This window comes from Catharus ustulatus, chromosome Z, assembly GCF_009819885.2.
Source record: "Catharus ustulatus isolate bCatUst1 chromosome Z, bCatUst1.pri.v2, whole genome shotgun sequence".
NCBI lineage: Eukaryota > Metazoa > Chordata > Aves > Passeriformes > Turdidae > Catharus > Catharus ustulatus.
In genome coordinates this window covers 881,226-902,173 of record NC_046262.2, presented here as the reverse complement: position 1 = coordinate 902,173, position 20,948 = coordinate 881,226, and the positions used below count along the sequence as shown (strand labels likewise).

The following is a 20,948-nucleotide window of genomic DNA, read 5'->3' as shown; positions in this document are numbered from 1 at the left end:
GTTCTGGCAAATTGGGATGTATTGCTGAGTGCCCAAACCTGTGATGTGGAGTCACAGAATCACAGAAGGGTTTAGGTTGAAAGGAACCTTAAACATAATTTGTTCTATCTCTGCCATGGCAGGGACACCTTCCACTGTCCCAGGCTGCTCCAAGCCCTGTCCAGCCTGGCCTTGGACACTCCAGGGATCCAGGGGCAGCCACAGCTGCTCTGGGCACCCTGTGCCAGGGCCTGCCCACCCTCCCAGCCAGCAATTCCTTCCCAATATCCCATCCAGCCCTGCCCTCTGGCACTGGAAGCCATTGCCTGTGTCCTGTCCCTGCATGCCTTGTCCCCAGTCCCTGTGCAGCTCTCCTGGAGCCCCTTCAGGCCCTGCCAGGGGCTCTGAGCTCTCCCTGGAGCCTTCTCTTGTGCAGGGGAGCAGCCCCAGCTGTGCCAGCCTGGCTCCAGAGCAGAGGGGCTCCAGCCCTGCAGCATCTCCGTGGCCTCCTCTGCACTGGCTCCAGCAGCTCCACGTCCTTGTGCTGTTGGAGCCCAGGGCTGGGGCAGCTCTGCAGGTGGGGTCTCACCGGAGCTCAGGGGCACAGGGGCACAATCCCCTGGGATTCTGGCTGGGGGATCAGCCCAGGGCATCAAGTCCAGTAACCCAGCACGAATCCACCTATTCCCACCTCTGATCCACATATTCCTGCTGTTCATGGAGCACGTGATTGAGGAGATTGGCTTCAGACAGACCAAAACAGACAGGCTGGATAAAGGGGAAATAGCTGTGGGTTAGCAACCCTGGAAGGGAAATCTGACATGAACCTTTGTGCTGCAGTGAGAGCTTTCCACAGCGCTGCGTGTAACTTCGCTGGAAAGTTGAAGAAGTTTTGAAGAAAAAAAAAAAAAATCCAAACCGCGTCGAGCTCCACAGTAATTTGTTTTGACATTTGTTCCCGGCACTCCCCACCCCCTGCTTGGAAATCCTCCTGTAGGGCCACGGGGAAACGCGTCCGTGGGCGGGCCGGGCCGGGCCGGGGCGGGCCGGGGGCGGCCCCGGGGAAAAGTCGGGTCCGGTTCGGGGACACAGCCCCAGAGCTGCCTGAGCCATGGACTGCGGAGTCATCACCTCCAAAACTGTGCTGCTGCTGCTGAGCCTCGCCTTCTGGGTACCGCGGGGCTCCGGGGGATGGGGGTCTGAGAGAGGAACGGGGGCTGTGAGAGAGGAACGGGGGGCTGTGAGAGAGGAACGGGGGGCTGTGAGAGAGGAACGGGGGGTCTGAGAGAGGAATGGGGGGCTGTGAGAGAGGAACGGGGGATCTGAGAGAGGAACGGGGGGCTGTGAGAGAGGAACGGGGGGCTGTGAGAGAGGAACGGGGGGTCTGAGAGAGGAACGGGGGGCTCTGAGAGAGGAACGGGGGCTGTGAGAGAGGAACGGGGGGTTGTGAGAGAGGGACGGGGGCTGTGAGAGAGGAACGGGGGCTGTGAGAGAGGGATGGGGGCTCTGAGAGAGGAACGGGGGCTGTGAGAGAGGAACGGGGGGCTCTGAGAGAGGAATGGGGGCTGTGAGAGAGGAACGGGGGGCTCTGAGAGAGGAATGGGGGGCTCTGAGAGAGGAACGGGGGTCTGAGAGAGGGACGGGGGTCTGAGAGAGGGACGGGGGCTGTGAGAGAGGGACGGGGGGCTCTGAGAGAGGAACGGGGGCTGTGAGAGAGGAACGGGGGGCTCTGAGAGAGGAACGGGGGCTGTGAGAGAGGAACGGGGGGCTCTGAGAGAGGAATGGGGGGCTCTGAGAGAGGAACGGGGGTCTGAGAGAGGGACGGGGGGTCTGAGAGAGGGACGGGGGGCTCTGAGAGAGGAACGGGGGCTGTGAGAGAGGGACGGGGGGTCTGAGAGAGGAACGGGGGCTCTGAGAGAGGAACGGGGGCTGTGAGAGAGGAACGGGGGTCTGAGAGAGGAACGGGGGCTGTGAGAGAGGGATGGGGGCTCTGAGAGAGGAATGGGGGCTCTGAGAGAGGAACGGGGGGCTGTGAGAGAGGAACGGGGGGCTGTGAGAGAGGAACGGGGGCTGTGAGAGAGGAACGGGGGGCTGTGAGAGAGGAACGGGGGCTGTGAGAGAGGAACGGGGGGCTGTGAGAGAGGAACGGGGGCCCTGAGAGAGAAACGGGGGCCCTGAGAGAGGAACGGGGGCCCTGAGAGAGGAACGGGGGCTGAGAGAGAGGGACGGGGGGTTCAGAGAGAGGGACGGGGGGCTCTGAGAGAGGAACGGGGGCTGTGAGAGAGGAACGGGGGGGCTCTGAGAGAGGAACGGGGGCTGTGAGAGAGGAACGGGGGGTCTGAGAGAGGAACGGGGGGCTCTGAGAGAGGAACGGGGGGCTCTGAGAGAGGAACGGGGGCTCTGAGAGAGGAACGGGGGCTCTGAGAGAGGAACGGGGGCTCTGAGAGAGGAGTGGGGGCTCTGAGAGAGGAACGGGGGCTCTGACAGAAGAATGGGGGGCTCTGACAGCGGGACGGGGGTCTCTGGAAGAGGAACGGGGGTCTCTGGCACGGGGACGTGCCCGCGACCCCCGCAGTGAGCCGGACATTGAGCTTAGCTGTGCGCAGGTGACTCGTACGTTTCGGTAGCAACCCCTAAATAAAGGAGCAAGGAGATTTAGGGGCTTAAGTTTCTAAGAAAAAGAAAAAAAAAAAAAGTCGGAGCTTGTTATTCTTTTTAATTTTTCTTCGTGGCGTGTTTTTAATGTACCCGGGGTTTTTAGTAGTGTTTTTAGTTAAAGCGGTGTACAAGCACGGAGCAAACGGAGCCGCATGGCGAGGGCTTTGTACGAGAGCTCTGCTCCGTGTTTGGGGCCGGGAGACTCTTGGAGGGGGAAGCTGCTGAGAACTTCGTCCCAGATAGTGTCCTTGGCCCGGTTACGGCTTTCCAAGTCGCTTCCGCGATAATTATTCACAAGCAAGTGAAGAAAAGGAGGGTGGTTTGTGCACTTTTCTGGCCGAACGCGCCTTGTTTTGGGGGTGTCGGCGTGGCAGGCTCGCGGTGTGACAGCGGGGCCGGGGGTCCCTGGCTGTTTGGGAGGGCTGGGGATTATTCTGATAACCGGGTTCGGGCATTCCCCCTGCGTGGGGAAGTTTGGAAAACCCCCACCGCTGCCATCCACGGCTCTGGGATTCGTGTGCTGCTCTCAGGGAAGGGCTCTGGTCAATCCTCTGCTGGGTCGGGGGTTCGCGGCTGCTTTGTAGCACCTGGGCGTTTTCCAGACGGGATTTTTCCAGGGATGCCCTCAAACCTGCCGGCTGGGGCTCGGCATGGCAGCGCCCCTTGCTCCGGGGGTAACAGGGGCTCTTCCTGAAGAGCCAGAGTTTTCCAGAGACACGCTATGTGAGGGGAGAAAAACATAAAGCAGAAGGAGGAATACTGGTGGAATTAATCCCTGGGGCCTCGTGGGGTGTGGCGCGGTTTTGTAAAAACACGGCTTGCTGCTGGCTGTGGTGAGCAGCTCGTCCCCGCCGTCCCGTGCCCCCTTTGTGGAGGCCCAGCACGATTTATTGCTGCTTGTGCTCCGTGTAACTCCACTGGCACAAATGGAGCTGCACGCCAGGTAACAGGATCTTGCTTGCTTTGTGGTGAACTTTTTTTTTTTTTTTTTTTTTGGTGGTTTTGGTTTTTTTGAAACTTTGCAGCATCCCACTGTTTGTACGTGGAAAGCCCCTGAGCCTCAGATCAGGTTAGCATCACTGCTTGCCTTTTTAAAAATGAAACAACAGCCTTAAAGCCTCCTAGAAATGTCTATTTTCTTCTGCTGTGAGAGAACTCTAATCGAGATTGGTCACCTGCATCCATGAACTGTCTGTAACAATCCTTCTGCTTGTCCGAGGCCTCTGAATTTGGGGTGACCCAGACCAGCCCTTTGGGTTGTTTTTTATCCCAGTAAGAGCAGAGCAGCCCAGTACCCGTGGCATTCAGATGCTGCTGCCACCATAATGTGTGGTAATCACATTCCAGCAGCAGAACTGCAGAACCTGGAATTCTGGTTTTGGGAGGGTGGAGATGGAGGGACTGATTCTTTTGTGCTCCTTCAGAACGTTTCCAGCAGTTAGGGCTCTGTAAGAACACGGCTCCAGATGATTGTGAAAACACAGGATTTGCAAAGAGCATTGGAACCCTTCTCCAAGGAGTAATTTATGCCCAGACATGGCATGCTGCAGATCTTTCCCAGCTCAGAAGTGATTATGGAAAACAAATTCACCACCTGTGTAGTCAGCAGATGGTGCAGATGTGGTTCTTTGACAAAAGTTATCACTTAAGAATATCCTAAAAAGGCAAAAAATCCTCTTTTGGATTTCTGGTCGTTATCATGCAGAGTGAAGGAAGTCAGACCTTCCACAATGACAAATCGGGGCTTCCCAAATGAGGTGAACAAACCAGCTCTTCTCCTGAGCACCAGGCACAGCATCGCATGTGCAAGTCATCCTGCGAGTGAGGGACCTATGCAAAACTCCCCCGAAAACTCAGTGATTAAAGATCATTTCGTTGTCAGGTTACCACGGGTGGTGCTTCAGGCTGTGGGAGTTCTTCCCACCCCCTGTCCTGCTCTTCAGCACCTTCTAATTAGGTGCGAGTGCGGGGTTGTTTTGGTAAGGGGGTGTTGGCCTGTTCTAGGTGAAGACTGGGATGTGGATTTATCTCTTGGGACCTAAAAGAGGGAGAGGAAGGTGAGAGCAGACGGTGATGTTCTTAGCAATGTTTCTTGAAGGGACTGGGCTGAGGCGAGGTGACGGTTCTCTCTTTGAAGGAGAGAGGTGAAATGCTGGGATTCACTTCCTGCTCCAAGGGAAGAAACCGAGAATTCTAAACGAGATGGAAGCTTGGCATTCCAGTATTTCTGTATAATGTGCAGCAAACACCTTCCCAGGTTGTTTTTAACCTCAAAGCTTCCAACACCTTGCCCCTGCTCACCTTCAGCTTCGTTGTCACTGAACGGGTCTCTGCCTCCAGAGGGGGTTTGGCATCCACTGATGCACTAGGAGTTGGATTTAAATCATCCTTGTGGGTCCCCTCCAACTCGAGATATTCTGATCCATCCCCAGAGGGCTACCTTAGGTGTTCCTGCCGTGAAAATCCTGTTTGCCCAGATTCCCCATTCACTTCTAAGCAGCAGTGGGCATTTTCCCAGCTTCCTTACTTTGCTTGCACAACAGCAGGGAGAAGCATAAGGACAAGTTGCTACCTGGGGAACTTCAGCAGGACCAGGGGATTTATGAGCAGCATTTGGTCTGCTGACAAAAAGTGCAGGCCCCTCACTGGGCAGGAACACCTTCCACTAAACCAGGTTGCTCAAGGAATCACAATATTGCTGTGGTTCACTTTAAATTTTTTTGTTTTGGTTTGGTTTTTTTGGTTTTTTTTGTTTTTTTGGTTTGTTTTTTTTGTTTGTTTTTTGGATTTTTTTTTTTTTTTTTGTAATTTGGAGCTATAAACTTAGCCACAAGAAAACTTCCTGTATGTGTGAATGGTTTGAAATCACTCATGCCTGTCATGAGGACTTTGGGGATGCTTACTCTGAAGCCTCAGTTAGACGGAAATCTGGATACTTTTAATTAACAATGTTTTGGATACTTTTAATGAACAATGTATTGGATACTTTTAATGAACAATGTATTGAATAGCAAAGATTGCTTTGAAGAAGAGAAGGGGAAGGTGGTGGGCTCCTTGGGAGTTGGGAGGATTTTTAAGGTCCCTTCCAGCCCCAGCCATTCTATGATTTCTCTGATTTCTGAATGAGAGAAGAGCAGCCACATGATGCAGGGTGGTCACAGGATGAGGATGATGATGGGGCTGGGCATGCCTTGAAAGAGTAAAGCCCCTCCTTGTTTTAAATTATTCTGCCCAAAATCAGGAAGCAGAACTGAACTGTCTTTCAGGAAAACGGGCTTTGCTGTATTGAAAAGTTCCTCACAGGCTAAATTAAAACGAAGATGGTGTGCTGTGTGGTCAGCACAAGTTGGGGCAGGGATGTGGATTCAAAGGAACAACCTCAGCCAGACTGTCCCCAGCAGTCCCTGCAGCTGTGATGGCCGGGCTGTGTGCCCATCCTAAAGGCACTTTGATCTCGTTGAAGGTCTCCCAGTGTGCAGGGAGACCACCTGCACCAAAACCAGGACAGAATTGCTCCTGTGAGGGTGGTGAAGCACAGGCAGAGGTTGCCCATAGATGCTGAAGTGTTCCAGACCAGGCTGGACAGGGCTTGGAGAAACCTGGGATAGTGGGAGGTGTCCCTGCCCATGGCAGGGGGTGGAGCTGGAGGAGTTTTACAGGTCCTTCCAACCTGAACCGTTCTGGATTTCTGTGATTCCGTGTGGTGGAAGTGCGTGTGGTGATTACAATGGCCCAGGAGGTTCCATCTCTTCAGTGAGATTCAGGATTAGCTCTGCTGTGATTTACGTGTCTTGGTTTACTTGCAGGATCTGGTGTCTGAGCCTGGAAAAGCTGGCTGAGGAATTGGGGTGGCTCCGAAGGCAAATATTGAACTACAGGGTGTTTTGTGTCCAAACAGGCTGCTCAGATCCCAAACAGCCTGGCACTGGCTGATAAATCAACCCGTGCTCAGCTAAGTTACACTTCCTGCAAGCTCATGCCCTGCAGCCTGTTTATTTGGGGTGAATACAGGTGAAAATGGGGGTTCTGACAAGTGAAAATGGGGGTTCTGCTTTTTCCTGCTCCTGTTGCCTCTGTGGTCGTGATTAGCAGCAGCACTCTAGCCCCAAGGCAGGGGTTTAAGCATTAGAATTCCAGTTAGGAATTGGGGCAGGATACCTTGCTTTGCCCTGCTGGACAGTGCCTCAGTGAGGACGTTCCACCGTCTGTGTTTTGTAGGGTATGTGCTGGCATTTAGGGATGGGAAAATAATAACCTTGGAATTGGGCTTGGGGAATAAAAGAAGATGTGCTAAAAGAATTCTTAAGGTGGACATTTACTTAATACAGCTTGTAAACAAGTCAGAATTCCCTCTGAGTGTGTGGTTTTGCAGCGTGTAAAAACTGCAAGAAAATGCTGGCTTAGGTTTGGGGTTTTTTTTCTCCTGAAGGAGAGACTCAGTTTCTCAGAGCCTTTTGGCAGCTGCTCATTGTTTTCATCTGAGGGAAAAAAAGGAAAAAGCAAGCACTTCTCACCATACCAGCAAGCAGCCCTGAGGTGTTCTTGGAAGGCAGGCTGAAACATGCCCTGCAGTTGTACATCCCAGCTGAATATTTGGGTGTAACATTCTTTGCTGAATCTGCTGTGGCTCGGTGTAAGCTGGCTCAGAATATTTGTCTGGATTCTGTCCCACATCTGTGGCTCATGTGAGGAAGCTGTGACTTGAAGGTTTTAGTTTGAGGGTAATGACTGGCATGAGATTGGCAGGAATTCTCTCCTGGGGATGTTGGTGCTGCAGGGATCAAGGTAGGAGCTCGCAGCTTTGGTGCTTTTTGCTCCAACTCAAAGCCAACTTCCCGAGTTCAGTATTTGTTATTCTTTTGTAAATCAGCGTTTTCATAATATGAGGATCTGAGGGAGGGCACAAATTTGTGTACTATCAGGAGACTTGGGCTCAAGGACGTGGAGCTGCTGGAGCCAGTGCAGAGGAGGCCACGGAGATGCTGCAGGGCTGGAGCCCCTCTGCTCTGGAGCCAGGCTGGCACAGCTGGGGCTGCTCCCCTGCACAAGAGAAGGCTCCAGGGAGAGCTCAGAGCCCCTGGCAGGGCCTGAAGGGGCTCCAGGAGAGCTGCACAGGGACTGGGGACAAGGCATGCAGGGACAGGACACAGGCAATGGCTTCCAGTGCCAGAGGGCAGGGCTGGATGGGATATTGGGAAGGAATTGCTGCCTGGGAGGGTGGGCAGGGCTGGCACAGGGTGCCCAGAGCAGCTTTGCTTGCTCCTGTGTGACTCAGGCTGAGGCACAGGATGGTCCCTCTGAACATCAGGAACCTTTTTCCCTGTGGGAGCGACCAAGCACTGTCACACGCTGTCCTGGGTGACACCAGAGAACACAGATGTGGCAATACCTGATTTACCATTTAGAGGAGTGAATATTGCAGGGAACGGTAACTGAAACCAGGAGTCCCTTCCAGCTGGCAGAATTTTAAATCCAGGATGGAAAAGGGAGAGAAAATTGTGCATGTGGGATGGGAGGTGCTGAGTTGAGTCACTCTCATTGCTGGGAGAAACCAGCTTTGCCTTTGGCCAAGAGAGACCCTCAGGTCTGGGAAGTGTGTGGTCCAAGGGGAATTTTACACTGGTTAAAAAGAGGATAAAGTGAGGAAAGCTTTCCCAAAAGTCCTCAGTGCCTTTCAGTGCCTTTGTTTTCCCCTAAAATCACTAGAAAACCTGTTTCCTCCCTGGAAATGGGGTAGTGCAGCAGCCAGGGAGGACTTGAAACTCTGGTAGTGTATGAGAAAAATAAATCTTGTAGTACAATAAATCAGCAAGGGAGCCAGACAGTGATTCCCTTTGCCATGCAAGCTGGCTGTTGGGTAATAAAATATATTATTTATGGAGGAAACCTTTCCAGCAGAAGGCTTACCCGTCAAGGTAAATGAAAAACACTTCTTGTACACAGAAAAAAAAAAAGCCACGAAACAAACAAGGGCATGGAGTGTCTCCTGTGTTAAGGAGAGAATGGTCAGCTGTAACTGAGACCAGTGTTGCTGGGGGTTAATTCTGTATATGAGAGGCAGGGGGGCAGCACAGCAGCTGGCAGAGTAGTAATTGAAGGTGACAGATCCCACTGCAGAAAAGGTGACAGCATCCCAGTGAATGTTGGTGTTGGATGGGAAGGTAAAACACCAGCATCAGGTGTTGCACTGGGTGAGGAGCCCTGTGAAAAAAGTGGGATTTGAACCTTAAAATGAACTCAGGCAGCTCTGTGAGGATGATGAATAAGGTGGTAGTGGTTCAGAAAGGGTTTGTGTGGATATTCATAGTTATTCCAGTTTGCATTTGCAGCAGTTTGCTGTAGAACACAGCTGCTCTCACTGTGTCACACAAACCGATGTTATATTCTCTCACCTGTCTGTGCCCATAAAATTCAACGATACAGGACAAAGTGCAGCCAGCCTGAGCTTTGTGCTGTGGTGGGTATCAGTGCTGGCCCTAGGAAGGCCCCACTGGATAAAGGAGAAATGTCTTTAAGTCTCACAGCCTCAATTTTTTACTGTAGAGAGGCTGCATCTTGCTGGACACTTGGGGAGAATTTGGAATTCATCCCGTTTTTAAGTTTCTCCTTTTAACACTACAGCTTTGTTAATCTGTATTTTTAATTTTCCAGCCTTAAAAATAGAAAGTCTTATGCCAGTTTACAGCAACAGACTGAGTCATAGAACCAACACTCTGAAATGAGGGGATGGTGGGAGAAACCTTTTAAAAATTACCCCAAATCCTCCAACCAGCAGACACTGCCTTGTAACATCATAGCTGGTAGTTTGGCTCCTTTGCTGTGCCTTATCTGGATTTGGCAGGGGACAAAGAAGCCTGTGCTGATAGCTGTGAATGTACAATGATCTCTGTTCTCAGCCATCATGTAAGGTTGGCTTATGAAAACAGAGAAGTAAAGGTGGAAAAGCACCTGTGATAGAAAAAGGAATATATATATATATATATAATTTGCATGTGTTTCAGAGCAGTGGTATAGAGGAAGCTTTAAACAGCCCCTTCTATTTCTGTGATTAGGTGGCATGAAGCATTTGCATGGCTACAAGCCTCCTGAAAAGGGTAGGGGCCTATGGTCATCAGCATATAAAAACAGTGGAACACAAAGTAAGAGGCTTGTATTTTTAAAAATACATAAAATTATTATTTTACAACAGCTGTCCTGTTCTTTGTCGGTGAGAGAGTCCAGGCTTCTGTTTCACAGGCAGGATTGAATATTCACGGTGCTCTGTGTGTGTGATGTGACTGAGCGTCTCCCCCTTTTTGTGTTTGTACTCTGTGTGCCTGCTAAGCTGGAAGCGCTTGGTGAGCCCAGGCCCTGCCCAAACCTCAGCCTGGGAAAATCTGGTGGCTGTCACAGCTCGGCTTTCCTCTCACTCAGCCCCAAGGAGTTCACTTTTCATGCTCAAACAGTTTTTGTGCTTTCTGTCGAGGCCGTGGGATATGAAAGACAGAGTGATTCTGGTGCTAGGTCCTTGAAGGGTGCAAGCTGTGGTGGGTGAGGCTGCAGGGCTGGCTGCAGCTCTGCTGCCCAGCTGTGAAAAGGGGTTTTCCTGCAAAATTTCCTTTGGCCTCATCTCGTCGTCTTGTCTGAAGGAAGTCACCAGCATTGTAAAGAAACAGCAGCAGTTTCCGGGAGCCCTGGTGAGTCAGCTGGGGCTGCGTGGGGAGGACAGGGTCAGGTGTGGGTGTTGTGCTGGCTGTTGGTGCCCAGGGGAGGTGGTTCACCTGCATCCGCCTTGAGTCACTCTCTGGCTGCCAGGGTTTGTGCTCCAGAGCACCAGACCTGGCTGCAAGCAAGCTGCCAAGCAGGAGGGTGACAAAAAGTGTGAACAGCAATTGCTGTTTGTAGTGTGAATTTCTCGGCGTAACCCTGGCATCCTGTTGTACAATTTTAGGTGGGTTTCAGACCTAAAGCAAACCTAAAGGAGGTTTTTGATCTATTCCTCCTCAAAAATAATCGCTCAAACTGATCTTTGTGTTTGTGAGATTGTTTTTTTTTCTTCAGACCCAACAGAAACCTTATCAGACATACTTTGAGATCCATCTTTTGCAATGCAAAATGTACTTGTACAGAAGTACATCTTAGTACATCTTCACTTAGATCTAGGGATGGGCTGTAGGGTTTGTGATGTTGGGGTGAAAAATCCCTCCACTGGATTTTGAATTTGCCTTAATTTCTGGAAAAGCTTCAGGGAAGAGTTTTAAGTTCTGAAATATTTTTCATCTTTGCTTTCAAAGCCTGTCTCTGGGACTCAGCTGCAAAAATCAGGAAGAGATGATTAGCTGTGATGCCTTCTATTCCTGAGTGACCCTGCTCTTCAGGCTTCAGGATTCTTCCCACTGAATTAAAAATCCTGGGTGAGGTTGTGGCAGTATCTCTGGGGAAAAATGTCATCTTCCTTTAAGTTTTTTCCTAAAGACTTCCGGTTTTACCTCATTACACTTCCTTTTTCTGCTTGGAAGCAGAAGTTCGGAAATTTTAATAGACTTCTTGGCTGGTTATGTTTTGTCTCTGACCAGAAACAAGGCAATCCTGGGTATTTCAATAAAACCCACTGTGAAAGTCCTTTGTATTTGAGGTCCTTGAGCTTAACACTAGACTTTCTGGTTTTGGAAGTCATGGAGTTGTGGAGCAGTCATGGAGCTTTGGTGCTCCTGGATTTAGGGGCCTTCTGTGAACTGGTTTCATAATTCATGGCAGCCTTTTACTTGCGGTAAAGTTTTTCTTAGCTCCCCACAGCTGTTCGGTCTTCATGTGCTGCTGCTTCCTTGGTATCACGTGTTGAGCACACTGGAAATGGATGGAAAATGAAGTTTGGACGAGGTGGCTGTCCTTGCCCAGATGATGCTGTTTCAGAGCAGAGAACAGGCAGACAGACAGGCCAGAAATGCAGGATACCCTTTTTGAGCCCTGCAACTCCATTCTTTTCTTGCAACTGAAGGCAGAGGAGGATGGAGGTGATGTCCACCTCTGCCTTTACTGCTGCTGGCATTCCAAGGACCCTTCCTGTCCCACTTTCAGCTCAGAGCAGAGTGTTGGAGAAGAAAGTGAGGCTGCTCCTCCTCAACTCCTGCAGTGAAGTGAGAAGGCAGTGGTGCCTTTTGAGATAAAGGCATCCCTAAAAAGGGGTGGCAGGAAAAAGCCACAGTCACCCTACACCTGCAGACAGGGAAATAGGAAAGAGATTTTCCTCAGTGAAAGGAAAAATGAAAGGAAGCTTTAGGAACCTCTTTAATCATTAGCATGTCTGAAAACCCAGTGCATGTGGAGAATAAAAACAAATAACCTGTTGGGAATTGGTGATCCCATTCCTTTTCCTGATATCCCAATTTGTGGAGGAGCTGCTGTATCTGAACCCCAGTGCAGCAGGATCTTGCAGGTCGCCTGCTAAATGCCTGGCTTCATCACTGGGTGCATCTGACCCCAGTAATTCTGGGGTACAGACAGCATCCAGGAATGCGAGATTATGGGATGGGAGCCGTCTGAAACAAAGGATGTTCCTGCACCTGGAGGTAATTGAAGGGCAGGCAGCAGACCTGGCTGGAGGGGAAAGAGCCAAACAAGGTAAAGGAATTAGCAAGTCCTAGCTCCAGCATGAGCAGTGTTTGATTTAATTAAAGCGTACAGTGCGGGGGAAGTAACAAACTGCTCCAAGGCTGTGTGATGAAATCCTGCTGTGACCTGTTGAAAACAAACCAGCTGGTTTCCCCTTAAGTTTCCAGAAGCTGAATATGGATGGTGCTTCATTTTCCTTGTGCTGTAGGATTACAGAGCGTGGATGAGCCATCCTGACTCTTGAGAGAATTTTTTTGTGCTGTCGGTGGGGTTTGGCAGGGCATGGCTGAGTATTTTGGTGTTGTTTCCAGGGCTGGACCCAGTCCACTGGGTAAAATTTGGTCTCCAGGGCAACTGCCACTGGTGCACTCTACCTTGGCCTCAATCAGCAAAAACATCTTTCTGGGAGAGAGATTATTTTAGAGGTTGCAGAAATCTTTGTCCTCTAGAAAAGGAGGCACTCTCTTGCTGAGACTACATTTGTGCCTGCCTTAGTGGTTAATGCTATTGTGAGAGTGTAAAGGATGAGTTTTCCTCACCAAAAAAAAAAACCAGCCCCAAACCAGTAACTCACTGTGGTGGTCTGACGCTTGCAAATGCAGACTGTGGGATGTAGCTGGGGTAGAGTGTGGGCTTGGCAGAGGTACTGATGCAGGTCTACAAATTCCAGCCTTTCACCTTGTGCTGCCTTATTAGCAGGGGAGTGATACCGTGAATTTTGTCTTCTCTGTGTTCAAGTTTGAATGTGTGGCTGGATTAGGTAACAGTTTCAGATGCAGCGTTTATTTCATCTAGCTCTTTGCACACTGCAGCCATTATTTCTAAATCACTTTCAGAAAACCATCCACGATTCGTTCCCAGGTCAGAGGCTTAAAAAACTACTGCTAATCACTTTTCCTTATTGCACTCCAGGCAACAGCTGCAGGGCTCAGCTATGTCGGGGCGTACGTCATCAACGCCTACAAGAGCTACGACAACTTTCTGCAGGACAAGTACGTCGTGCTGCCAGCCGTGATCATTATTTGCGTGGCTGTGGTGATGTTCATCATCGGGCTGCTCGGCTGCTGCGCCACCTTCCGCGAGTCTCGGGTGGGCCTGGGGCTGGTGAGTGTCCGTGTGCTCCAGCTGCCTCCCCCGGCAGGGAAGGTGCCAGGCTGGACCTCGGGAGGGGAAACTGGGCGATAGGATCGGTTTTTCTGCTGACTTTATTCCTCAGGGTGCTTGAAAGCATGCCTTGACTGACCACAGAATGACTGTTAAAAATCCAGAAAGGGTCACTCAGAGTGCCTTCGTGCCCCAAGTCACGCCCTGAAGGCAATGTGAGCCCAACAAGCAGTGCACAATGTACTCACTCAGCCCCTGGTTTATCTCCCCTTTGGCATCCACCTTGAAGTGTTCCACAGGCTCTTCACACAGCTCATGTCATGGCAGAGTTCAGGATCGGGCACAGAGCCTGTGGAGCCACAGTAATCCCCAAAAGCTTTGGGCTGGAAAGGCTCTGAAAGCTCATCCAATTCCAGCCTCTTTTCCACAGGCAGCCACAGCTTCCACAGACCAACCAATACCACCAGGTTGTTCCAAACCCTGTCCAACCTGGCCTTGAACGGGGTTGAGGCAGCCACCACTTCTTCTATTCTAAATTATTTTCTGGAAACTATTTTAATTGGAGAGGCAGTAAGAGATAACGATAAGCTACTGCTGTAAATTAATGTGAAGTGTATTGTGCAGTTGAATTCAAGTGCTATGGGATTCCCTCTTACTGTCTCTCTTTTTATTTTCAGTTCTTGGCTATTATCCTGGTTATCTTCATTGCAGAGGTGTCCACTTTTGTCCTGGGATTTGTTTACAGAGAAAAGGTAAACAAAGAATTAGCATCTCTGTTCTAACATAAAAGTAAAGAATAGATCTCGCATTGTTTGATCATTTCAGTTTAGCTGGTTTCTTTGATTTTTTTTTTTTTTTTTTACTTCATCCCCTGTCCTGCAACCTGCAGAGCAAATAGAGATAGGGATGTCATTGTTGGGAGCATGGTGAATATTTAAAGTACCTGACAGATATCACAACTGTCTCTGAGTTTTTGATGCTCCCAAAGGGGGCTTTTCCATCAAGGATGGCGAGTTCTGGTTCTACCCAGGAATGCGATTCCAGCTAAGTGCCACCTGAATTTTGCCTAAAACACTGCCTGATTTCCTTATTTCTTATTTTCCATCTGCATTGTTTTTCTCCCCTTAAACAGGTAAAAACTGATGTGCAGGGCACAATGCGCTCAGTCTTTGAGAAATATGATGGCAAAAACAGCGAGTCTGAAGTTGTGGATTACTTGCAAGAACAGGTAAGAAAATATTTAACCATTTTTGGAAGAGAACAGTGGTTCCTAAACAAGGAATTTAGGCTGGGAAAGGAGGGGAGAGGATGAGTATCCCAGAACTTGGTTCATACATGATAGATATGAGTGACATTTGCATCCGAGCAAATAAGTACATGTGAATAGCTGCTGCCGAGAGCACTGCACCATAAAATAGTGAGATGATGGAAGACTCTACCCTGCCACTTGTCACCTTCTTATTGGAGCTTTCACAAAGAATAAACTGAGAAAGACGTAATAATGTGTGAAGGAGATTGATTTATTGCTCCCATGAACGTTTTCCCGAAGCACCTCTGCTCATAAATCTGCTGCAAACTGGTGGCAGCTCTGGCCCACTATGCCTAAGAGAGGTTTAACTCAACATGAGCATTCATAAATATGACAATCTAATATATATATAAAAAAATGTAACTAGCAATACATATGTATAATCTAGTAACACACATGTTACAGTTATGCAATATTAACTGCTGTGTAACTGTCCTGTCTTTGGTAGCTTCACTGCTGCGGGGTTAAGAACTACAGTGACTGGACGACCACCCAGTGGTATAATTCCACTGGGAACCACAGTGTCCCCCTGAGCTGCTGCCAGCAAGAGGCCAAGAACTGCACAGGGCAGCTGGATCAGCTGCAGGAGCTCAACACACGGGTGAGCATGAGGGTCTCACAGCTGGGTCGTGTTCATTTTCAGCCAGGTGGAATTGTGGAGGGAAGCAGGCCAGGCAAAGTTTAGGGGTGTGCCCATAGCTGTGGTTGTCTAGAGAGATCTGGGGCACGGGAACAGACTCATCTGGGGTTGATCATGCCAAATCTGGAGGATGATGATGTTTCCAGGGCTGGAGCCCCTCTGCTCTGGAGCCAGGCTGGCACAGCTGGGGCTGCTCCCCTGCACAAGAGAAGGCTCCAGGGAGAGCTCAGAGCCCCTGGCAGGGCCTGAAGGGGCACCAGGAGAGCTGCACAGGGACTGGGGACAAGGCATGCAGGGACAGGACACAGGCAATGGCTTCCAGTGCCAGAGGGCAGGGCTGGATGGGATATTGGGAAGGAATTGCTGCCTGGGAGGGTGGGCAGGCCCTGGCACAGGGTGCCCAGAGCAGCTGTGGCTGCCCCTGGATCCCTGGAGTGTCCAAGGCCAGGCTGGACAGGGCTTGGAGTAACCTGGGACAGTGGAAGGTGTCCCTGCCATGGCAGGGGGTGGCACTGGAGGGGCTTTCACGTCCCTTCCAACCCAAACCATTCTGTGATTCTCTTAACTCCATATCAGCTTCTCCAGTCTGGGGCATAAGCCCCTAAGCTGACTTTTATAGATACCATTGATGACCTTCCAGCTCTGAGTTTTGGGTGCTTGTTTAAGTGACCTAGAGGTCACTTTTTCCTAGAGGAAATTGAGGTGCAGTAAATGTCGTTAAATTGCAGTTGTCAGCGCCTCTCCTCATGCAGGAGGAAATAAGCCATCAGCTGTGGAAGATAAGAATGGAGTTCCTCAGATCTGCAGTGCTGGTTTAGACAGGTCTTACCAGGCCCTGCTTCCTTGGGAGAACTGGGGGGAAAATAATAAAAACTTCCAGCTGGATGAACACCTCTTAACGTGTTTTTACCTCTCTCTTTCATGGCAGGGCTGTGCACAGGAGCTGGAGTCTGGGCTGCAGAGTGTTATCAGCTATGTTATGCTTGTAATCCTGGGGTTTGCTATCGTAAAGGTAAACATTCCTGTTTCTTCCCTCATGGAAAATACTACTGTTTGTCCTTGGATCTTGGGCTGTTTTATCTTCACTGTCCTAACAGCCTACAGCTTTCTCCTGCCTCTGAAGTAGACTCAGTGCTACGTTCCTCCCTTGTGTTTTTCCAACTGTCTCCATTTCATCTACTTAACAATTGTGGATTCAAAAGACAGTAGGGGATTTGGGATGGAAGTTCAATGCAGAATCCATTTTATCGTAGAGTCACAGAATCCCAGGATGGGTTGGGTGGGAAGGGAACCTCAAAGCTCATTTCATTCCATTGGCTGCCATGGCAGGGACACCTTCCACCGTCCTAGGCTGCTCCAACCTTGGACACTCCAGGGATCCAGGGGCAGCCACAGCTGCTCTGGGCACCCTGTGCCAGGGCCTGCCCACCCTCCCAGGCAGCAATTCCTTCCCAATATCCCATCCAGCCCTGCCCTCTGGCACTGGGAAGCCATGCCTCTCACTCCTTGTCCTAAGGCACGCTTAAATATTTTGGAGAATTCATTTTATCCCAGAATGATCCTAACCTTTCACTGAAATTTTCCCCCATGGCAAGACAACTAGTAATTAATGTGAATGTAGTAATTAATGGGACAAACCAGAGAGGAAACACTCAAGCCAACAGCAGGACTAAATCTCTTGTGCACTCCCTCTTTTCCAGTTCTTCGCCATGCTGAGCGTCTGTGTGCTTACCTGCAAGAAGCAAGAAAGTGAATATCAGCCTCTTCACTCAGGCGTGTTTGCTTAGTAAACTGAAAAGAACAGCCTTGCTTCCTGATGATGAGACTGACTCGTGATTGCACCACAGCTTTATGAAACATTATGGACCTGTGACTGCAGCTGGCACCAGGGGTTAGGAGCGGTATTAGGGTCCAGAAAGAAACTTTAATTCTGACCTTTTCCTCTGCCCCGAAAACACACAGCACAAACTTTATCTTTTAATCCATAAAGTGCTGGAGGCCACCTGAGGGGTTTCAGATCATTCTCATCATGTGGTCTAAACAACAGAAGAAGCTCCTGACTGTCAAGTTTTTAAATGCTCTTTGTAGGGATATAGGGGATCTGTAGAATGTTTTCTCTGTATCTGTGCAATTTTGGGTTTTTCCCCTTTCTTAGACCATGCACTGTCAGCTTACTGCACAGGTTGTTAGTGGAAGACGGCCCCATGTTTAAAGTCCAGAACAATTTGTGTGGTTGTTTGCAGAAGTTAGCAAACATGAAAAACTCCAGGTTTTGAGCTCTTGGGCTCAGGACTCTCTCAGGTTTGTTTTTAATCTCTTAATTACTGACATTGAAAATTCCTTATGAAGCAGGGCTTTTGAACATTTTCTTCCTCCTTTTTCCATGGTTTGCCTGGGGGAATTAGTGCCACATTTCTGCTTTGACCAAGCCTCTCCACATGTTAAAAAGATGTTAAATGTTGTAAATGTAAAATGTTAAAAAGATGCATTATTGTAAAAAGAAATTTCAATAGCCTGCTGTGGCAGTGCTTTTGCACATTTTCTGTTGTCCTTAATTCTGCTGGACACAGTCACTCCTTGGATTGCATCCCTGCTTTAATACAGTCCTTCTATAACTCGTTTGTATGTTAATCTGTGTTTATAAGCTCTTCAGGATTTTGGGGATAGAGAACAGAGGGAACTGTGAGCTTTTATGTATCAGGGAATTGTGGAAAAGCAACAGAGATTGTGCCGATTCTTTCCTTGGAGAGATAAGTAGCCTGTCCTTAACAAAAGAAACCTTTGTATTTCTAACTAATTGGAAAAAAAAGTTTGGGATCAGTGTCATTCCTACCCCAAGAGAAAAAAGAAAGTGATGGCTGATGATGTCCTGTAGGATACACACCAGCACGACCACGTGTATGTCCAAAACTGATTTTTTATTGAGAGCTTTGTCTTCTGTTAAATGCTGAAATAAAGTGAATTTATACCACCAAGTAATAAATGGTGTGGCGGTTGTTGGTGACAATTCCCTGGAGGGAGTAAAGGCCTCAGGGGCGGAATCGGAGCGGGCGCTGTCGGCGCTGCCTCACAGAGATCCCATCCCGGCTCCCCTCAGCGATCCCTTCCCTTCCCGCTGCGTTCCGCCATCCCGGCTCCCCTCAGCGATCCCTTCCCCGCCCGCTGCGTTCCGCCATCCCGGCTCCCCTCAGCGATCCCTTCCCCGCCCGCTGCGTTCCGCCATCCCGGCTCCCCTCAGCGATCCCTTCCCCGCCCGCTGCGTTCCGCCATCCCGGCTCCCCTCAGCGATCCCGTCCCTTCCCGCTGCGTTCCGCCATCCCGGCTCCCCTCAGCGATCCCTTCCCTGCCCGCTGCGTTCCGCCATCCCGGCTCCCCTCAGCGATCCTTCCCGCTGCGTTCCGCCATCCCGGCTCCCCTCAGCGATCCCGTCCCTTCCCGCTGCGTTCCGCCATCCCGGCTCCCCTCGGCGATCCCGTCCCTTCCCGCTGCGTTCCGCCATCCCGGCTCCCCTCGGCGATCCCTTCCCTTCCCGCTGCGTTCCGCCATCCCGGCTCCCCTCAGCGATCCCTTCCCTTCCCGCTGCGTTCCGCCATCCCGGCTCCCCTCAGCGATCCCGTCCCTTCCCGCTGCGTTCCGCCATCCCGGCTCCCCTCAGCGATCCCGTCCCTTCCCGCTGCGTTCCGCCATCCCGGCTCCCCTCAGCGATCCCTTCCCTTCCCGCTGCGTTCCGCCATCCCGGCTCCCCTCAGCGATCCCGTCCCTTCCCGCTGCGTTCCGCCATCCCGGCTCCCCTCAGCGATCCCTTCCCTTCCCGCTGCGTTCCGCCATCCCGGCTCCCCTCAGCGATCCCTTCCTTGCTCGCTGCGTTCCGCCATCCCGGCTCCCCTCAGCGATCCCTTCCCTTCCCGCTGCGTTCCGCCATCCCGGCTCCCCTCAGCGATCCCTTCCCTTCCCGCTGCGTTCCGCCATCCCGGCTCCCCTCAGCGATCCCGTCCCTTCCCGCTGCGTTCCGCCATCCCGGCTCCCCTCAGCGATCCCTTCCCTTCCCGCTGCGTTCCGCCATCCCGGCTCCCCTCAGCGATCCCTTCCCTTCCCGCTGCGTTCCGCCATCCCGGCTCCCCTCAGCGATCCTTCCCGCTCCCCTCATGATCCCGCCTCCCTTCTCACCCGGCTCTCCTCAGCCACCCAGCCTTTTACCGCCTCCCTCAGGGATCCCGCTTTCCCTTCCCGCCTGGTTCCCTGCCGCTTCCCTCAGCAATCCAGGCTTCCCCCGTTCCTTCCCGTTTCCCTCAGCACACAGCAATCCCGCCTTCCTTCAGCGATCCGACTTCACTCAGCGATCCCGCCTTCTACCCATCTTTCCCGTTCCCCTCAGCAACCCTGCCCTTCCTTCCCGTTCCCCTCAGTAATCCTGCCCTTCCTTCCCGTTCCCCTCAGCAATCCCGCCTTCTTTCCCGTTCCCCTCAGCAATCCCGCCCTTCTTTCTCGCCGGCTCCATTCAGCGATCCCGCCTTCCTTCCCCGTTCCTGCCCTTTCTGCCCTGCTTCCCTCAGCAGTCCCCCCACTTTCCGCCCTTCTCTTCCCGCTCTGGTCAGCGTTCTTGCTTTTCCTCTCGTCCCCCTTCAGCTGTCCTTTATATCTTTCAGATTTTTTTCTCCCTTTTTGTAAACGTAATTTCTGTGAAATCACTTGTTCCAAGAGGAATTTGCCTAGTGAAGGAAAGAACCCGTTTCGAACCGTGCGTTAGGATTACGTCACCCAAATAAATATGCATTAGGTGGGCGGAGAATATGCAGTAAGCGGGCGTGTTAATATAAATTTTATTGTATAATATATGTAACTTGTAGATGTGTCGTTTCACCCCTTGGCAAGCTGATTAGCGGGAAGGTCCTCCTTGCAAGCTGCGCTGAATAAACTTTCTATAAGGCGAACTGTATGTCTGTGTTCACAGAGCTCCTAAAATCCACAACATCCTCCGCGGTCCCGCCGCTCGCTCCTGCTCCCCTCACAGCTCCCGCCTCACGCCCTTCCTCCCAGTCCCTGCAGACTCACAAAACTACAAAGGCTGGAAAAGACCTCAGAAACCGTGCCCAACCTATGATTGATCTCCTTTTGTTACCCAGACCACAGCACTATGTCCCGGCGTTCTTTGGACACCTCCAGGGATGAGGCCTCCAAACCTCCCTAGGCAGCCCCTTCCACGAATAAATTCCCCATTAAGTGCAAGCCGAGCCTCCCCTGGCGCAGCTTGAGACTACATCCCCTTGTCCTCCCAACAGTTGCCTGGGAGAAGAGACCGACCCCCACCTGGCCTACAACCTCTTCAGCGCCCCGCATTCCGCCCCTCGCTCCCCTCAGGTCTCCCGCTCTCCCCGCTCTGCTTCTCCTCAGCGCTGCCCCCGCTCCGCCCGTCCCTCGCACCCCTCAGGGCTTCGCTCTTCCCTCCCTGCTTTTCCTCAGGGGTGCCGCAGCTTCCCTCAGCGCTCCCGTTCCCCCCGCTCTGCTTCTCCTCAGCGCTGTCCCCGCTCCCCTCAGCGCTCCCGCCTTGTTTTTCCTCAGCGCCGCCCCTCGCTCCCCTCAGCGCTCCCAGCTCTGCTTCTCCTCAGCGCCGCCCCTCGCTCCCCTCAGCGCTCCCGCCCCGTTTTTCCTCAGCACTGCTCCGCTCCT

The 20,948-nt window shown here is 51.3% G+C and overlaps 1 protein-coding gene and 1 long non-coding RNA gene across 3 annotated transcripts; one reads left to right on the top strand and one right to left on the bottom strand.

The window, feature by feature from the left end:
- Nucleotides 1-1,025: 1,025 nt before the first annotated feature.
- On the top strand, nucleotides 1,026-18,256 carry LOC117010974 (tetraspanin-36-like). Its single transcript, XM_033086141.2, has 7 exons — nucleotides 1,026-1,150; nucleotides 13,141-13,332; nucleotides 14,010-14,084; nucleotides 14,465-14,560; nucleotides 15,090-15,242; nucleotides 16,210-16,293; nucleotides 16,982-18,256. The coding sequence occupies exons 1-7, from the start codon at nucleotides 1,091-1,093 to the stop codon at nucleotides 17,066-17,068; spliced, it is 747 nt and encodes a 248-aa protein (XP_032942032.1). The 5' UTR covers nucleotides 1,026-1,090; the 3' UTR covers nucleotides 17,069-18,256.
- Nucleotides 13,339-18,195, bottom strand: LOC117010975. Of its 2 annotated transcripts, none has more exons than XR_004420808.1 (3): nucleotides 18,115-18,195; nucleotides 16,920-17,013; nucleotides 13,339-14,060 (listed from the first exon to the last, which is right to left on the bottom strand). It is a non-coding gene; the product is annotated as an uncharacterized LOC117010975 (long non-coding RNA). The 2 variants fall into 2 exon arrangements; XR_004420809.1 differs by lacking the exon at nucleotides 13,339-14,060 and adding an exon at nucleotides 14,832-14,934.
- Nucleotides 18,257-20,948: the final 2,692 nt, after the last annotated feature.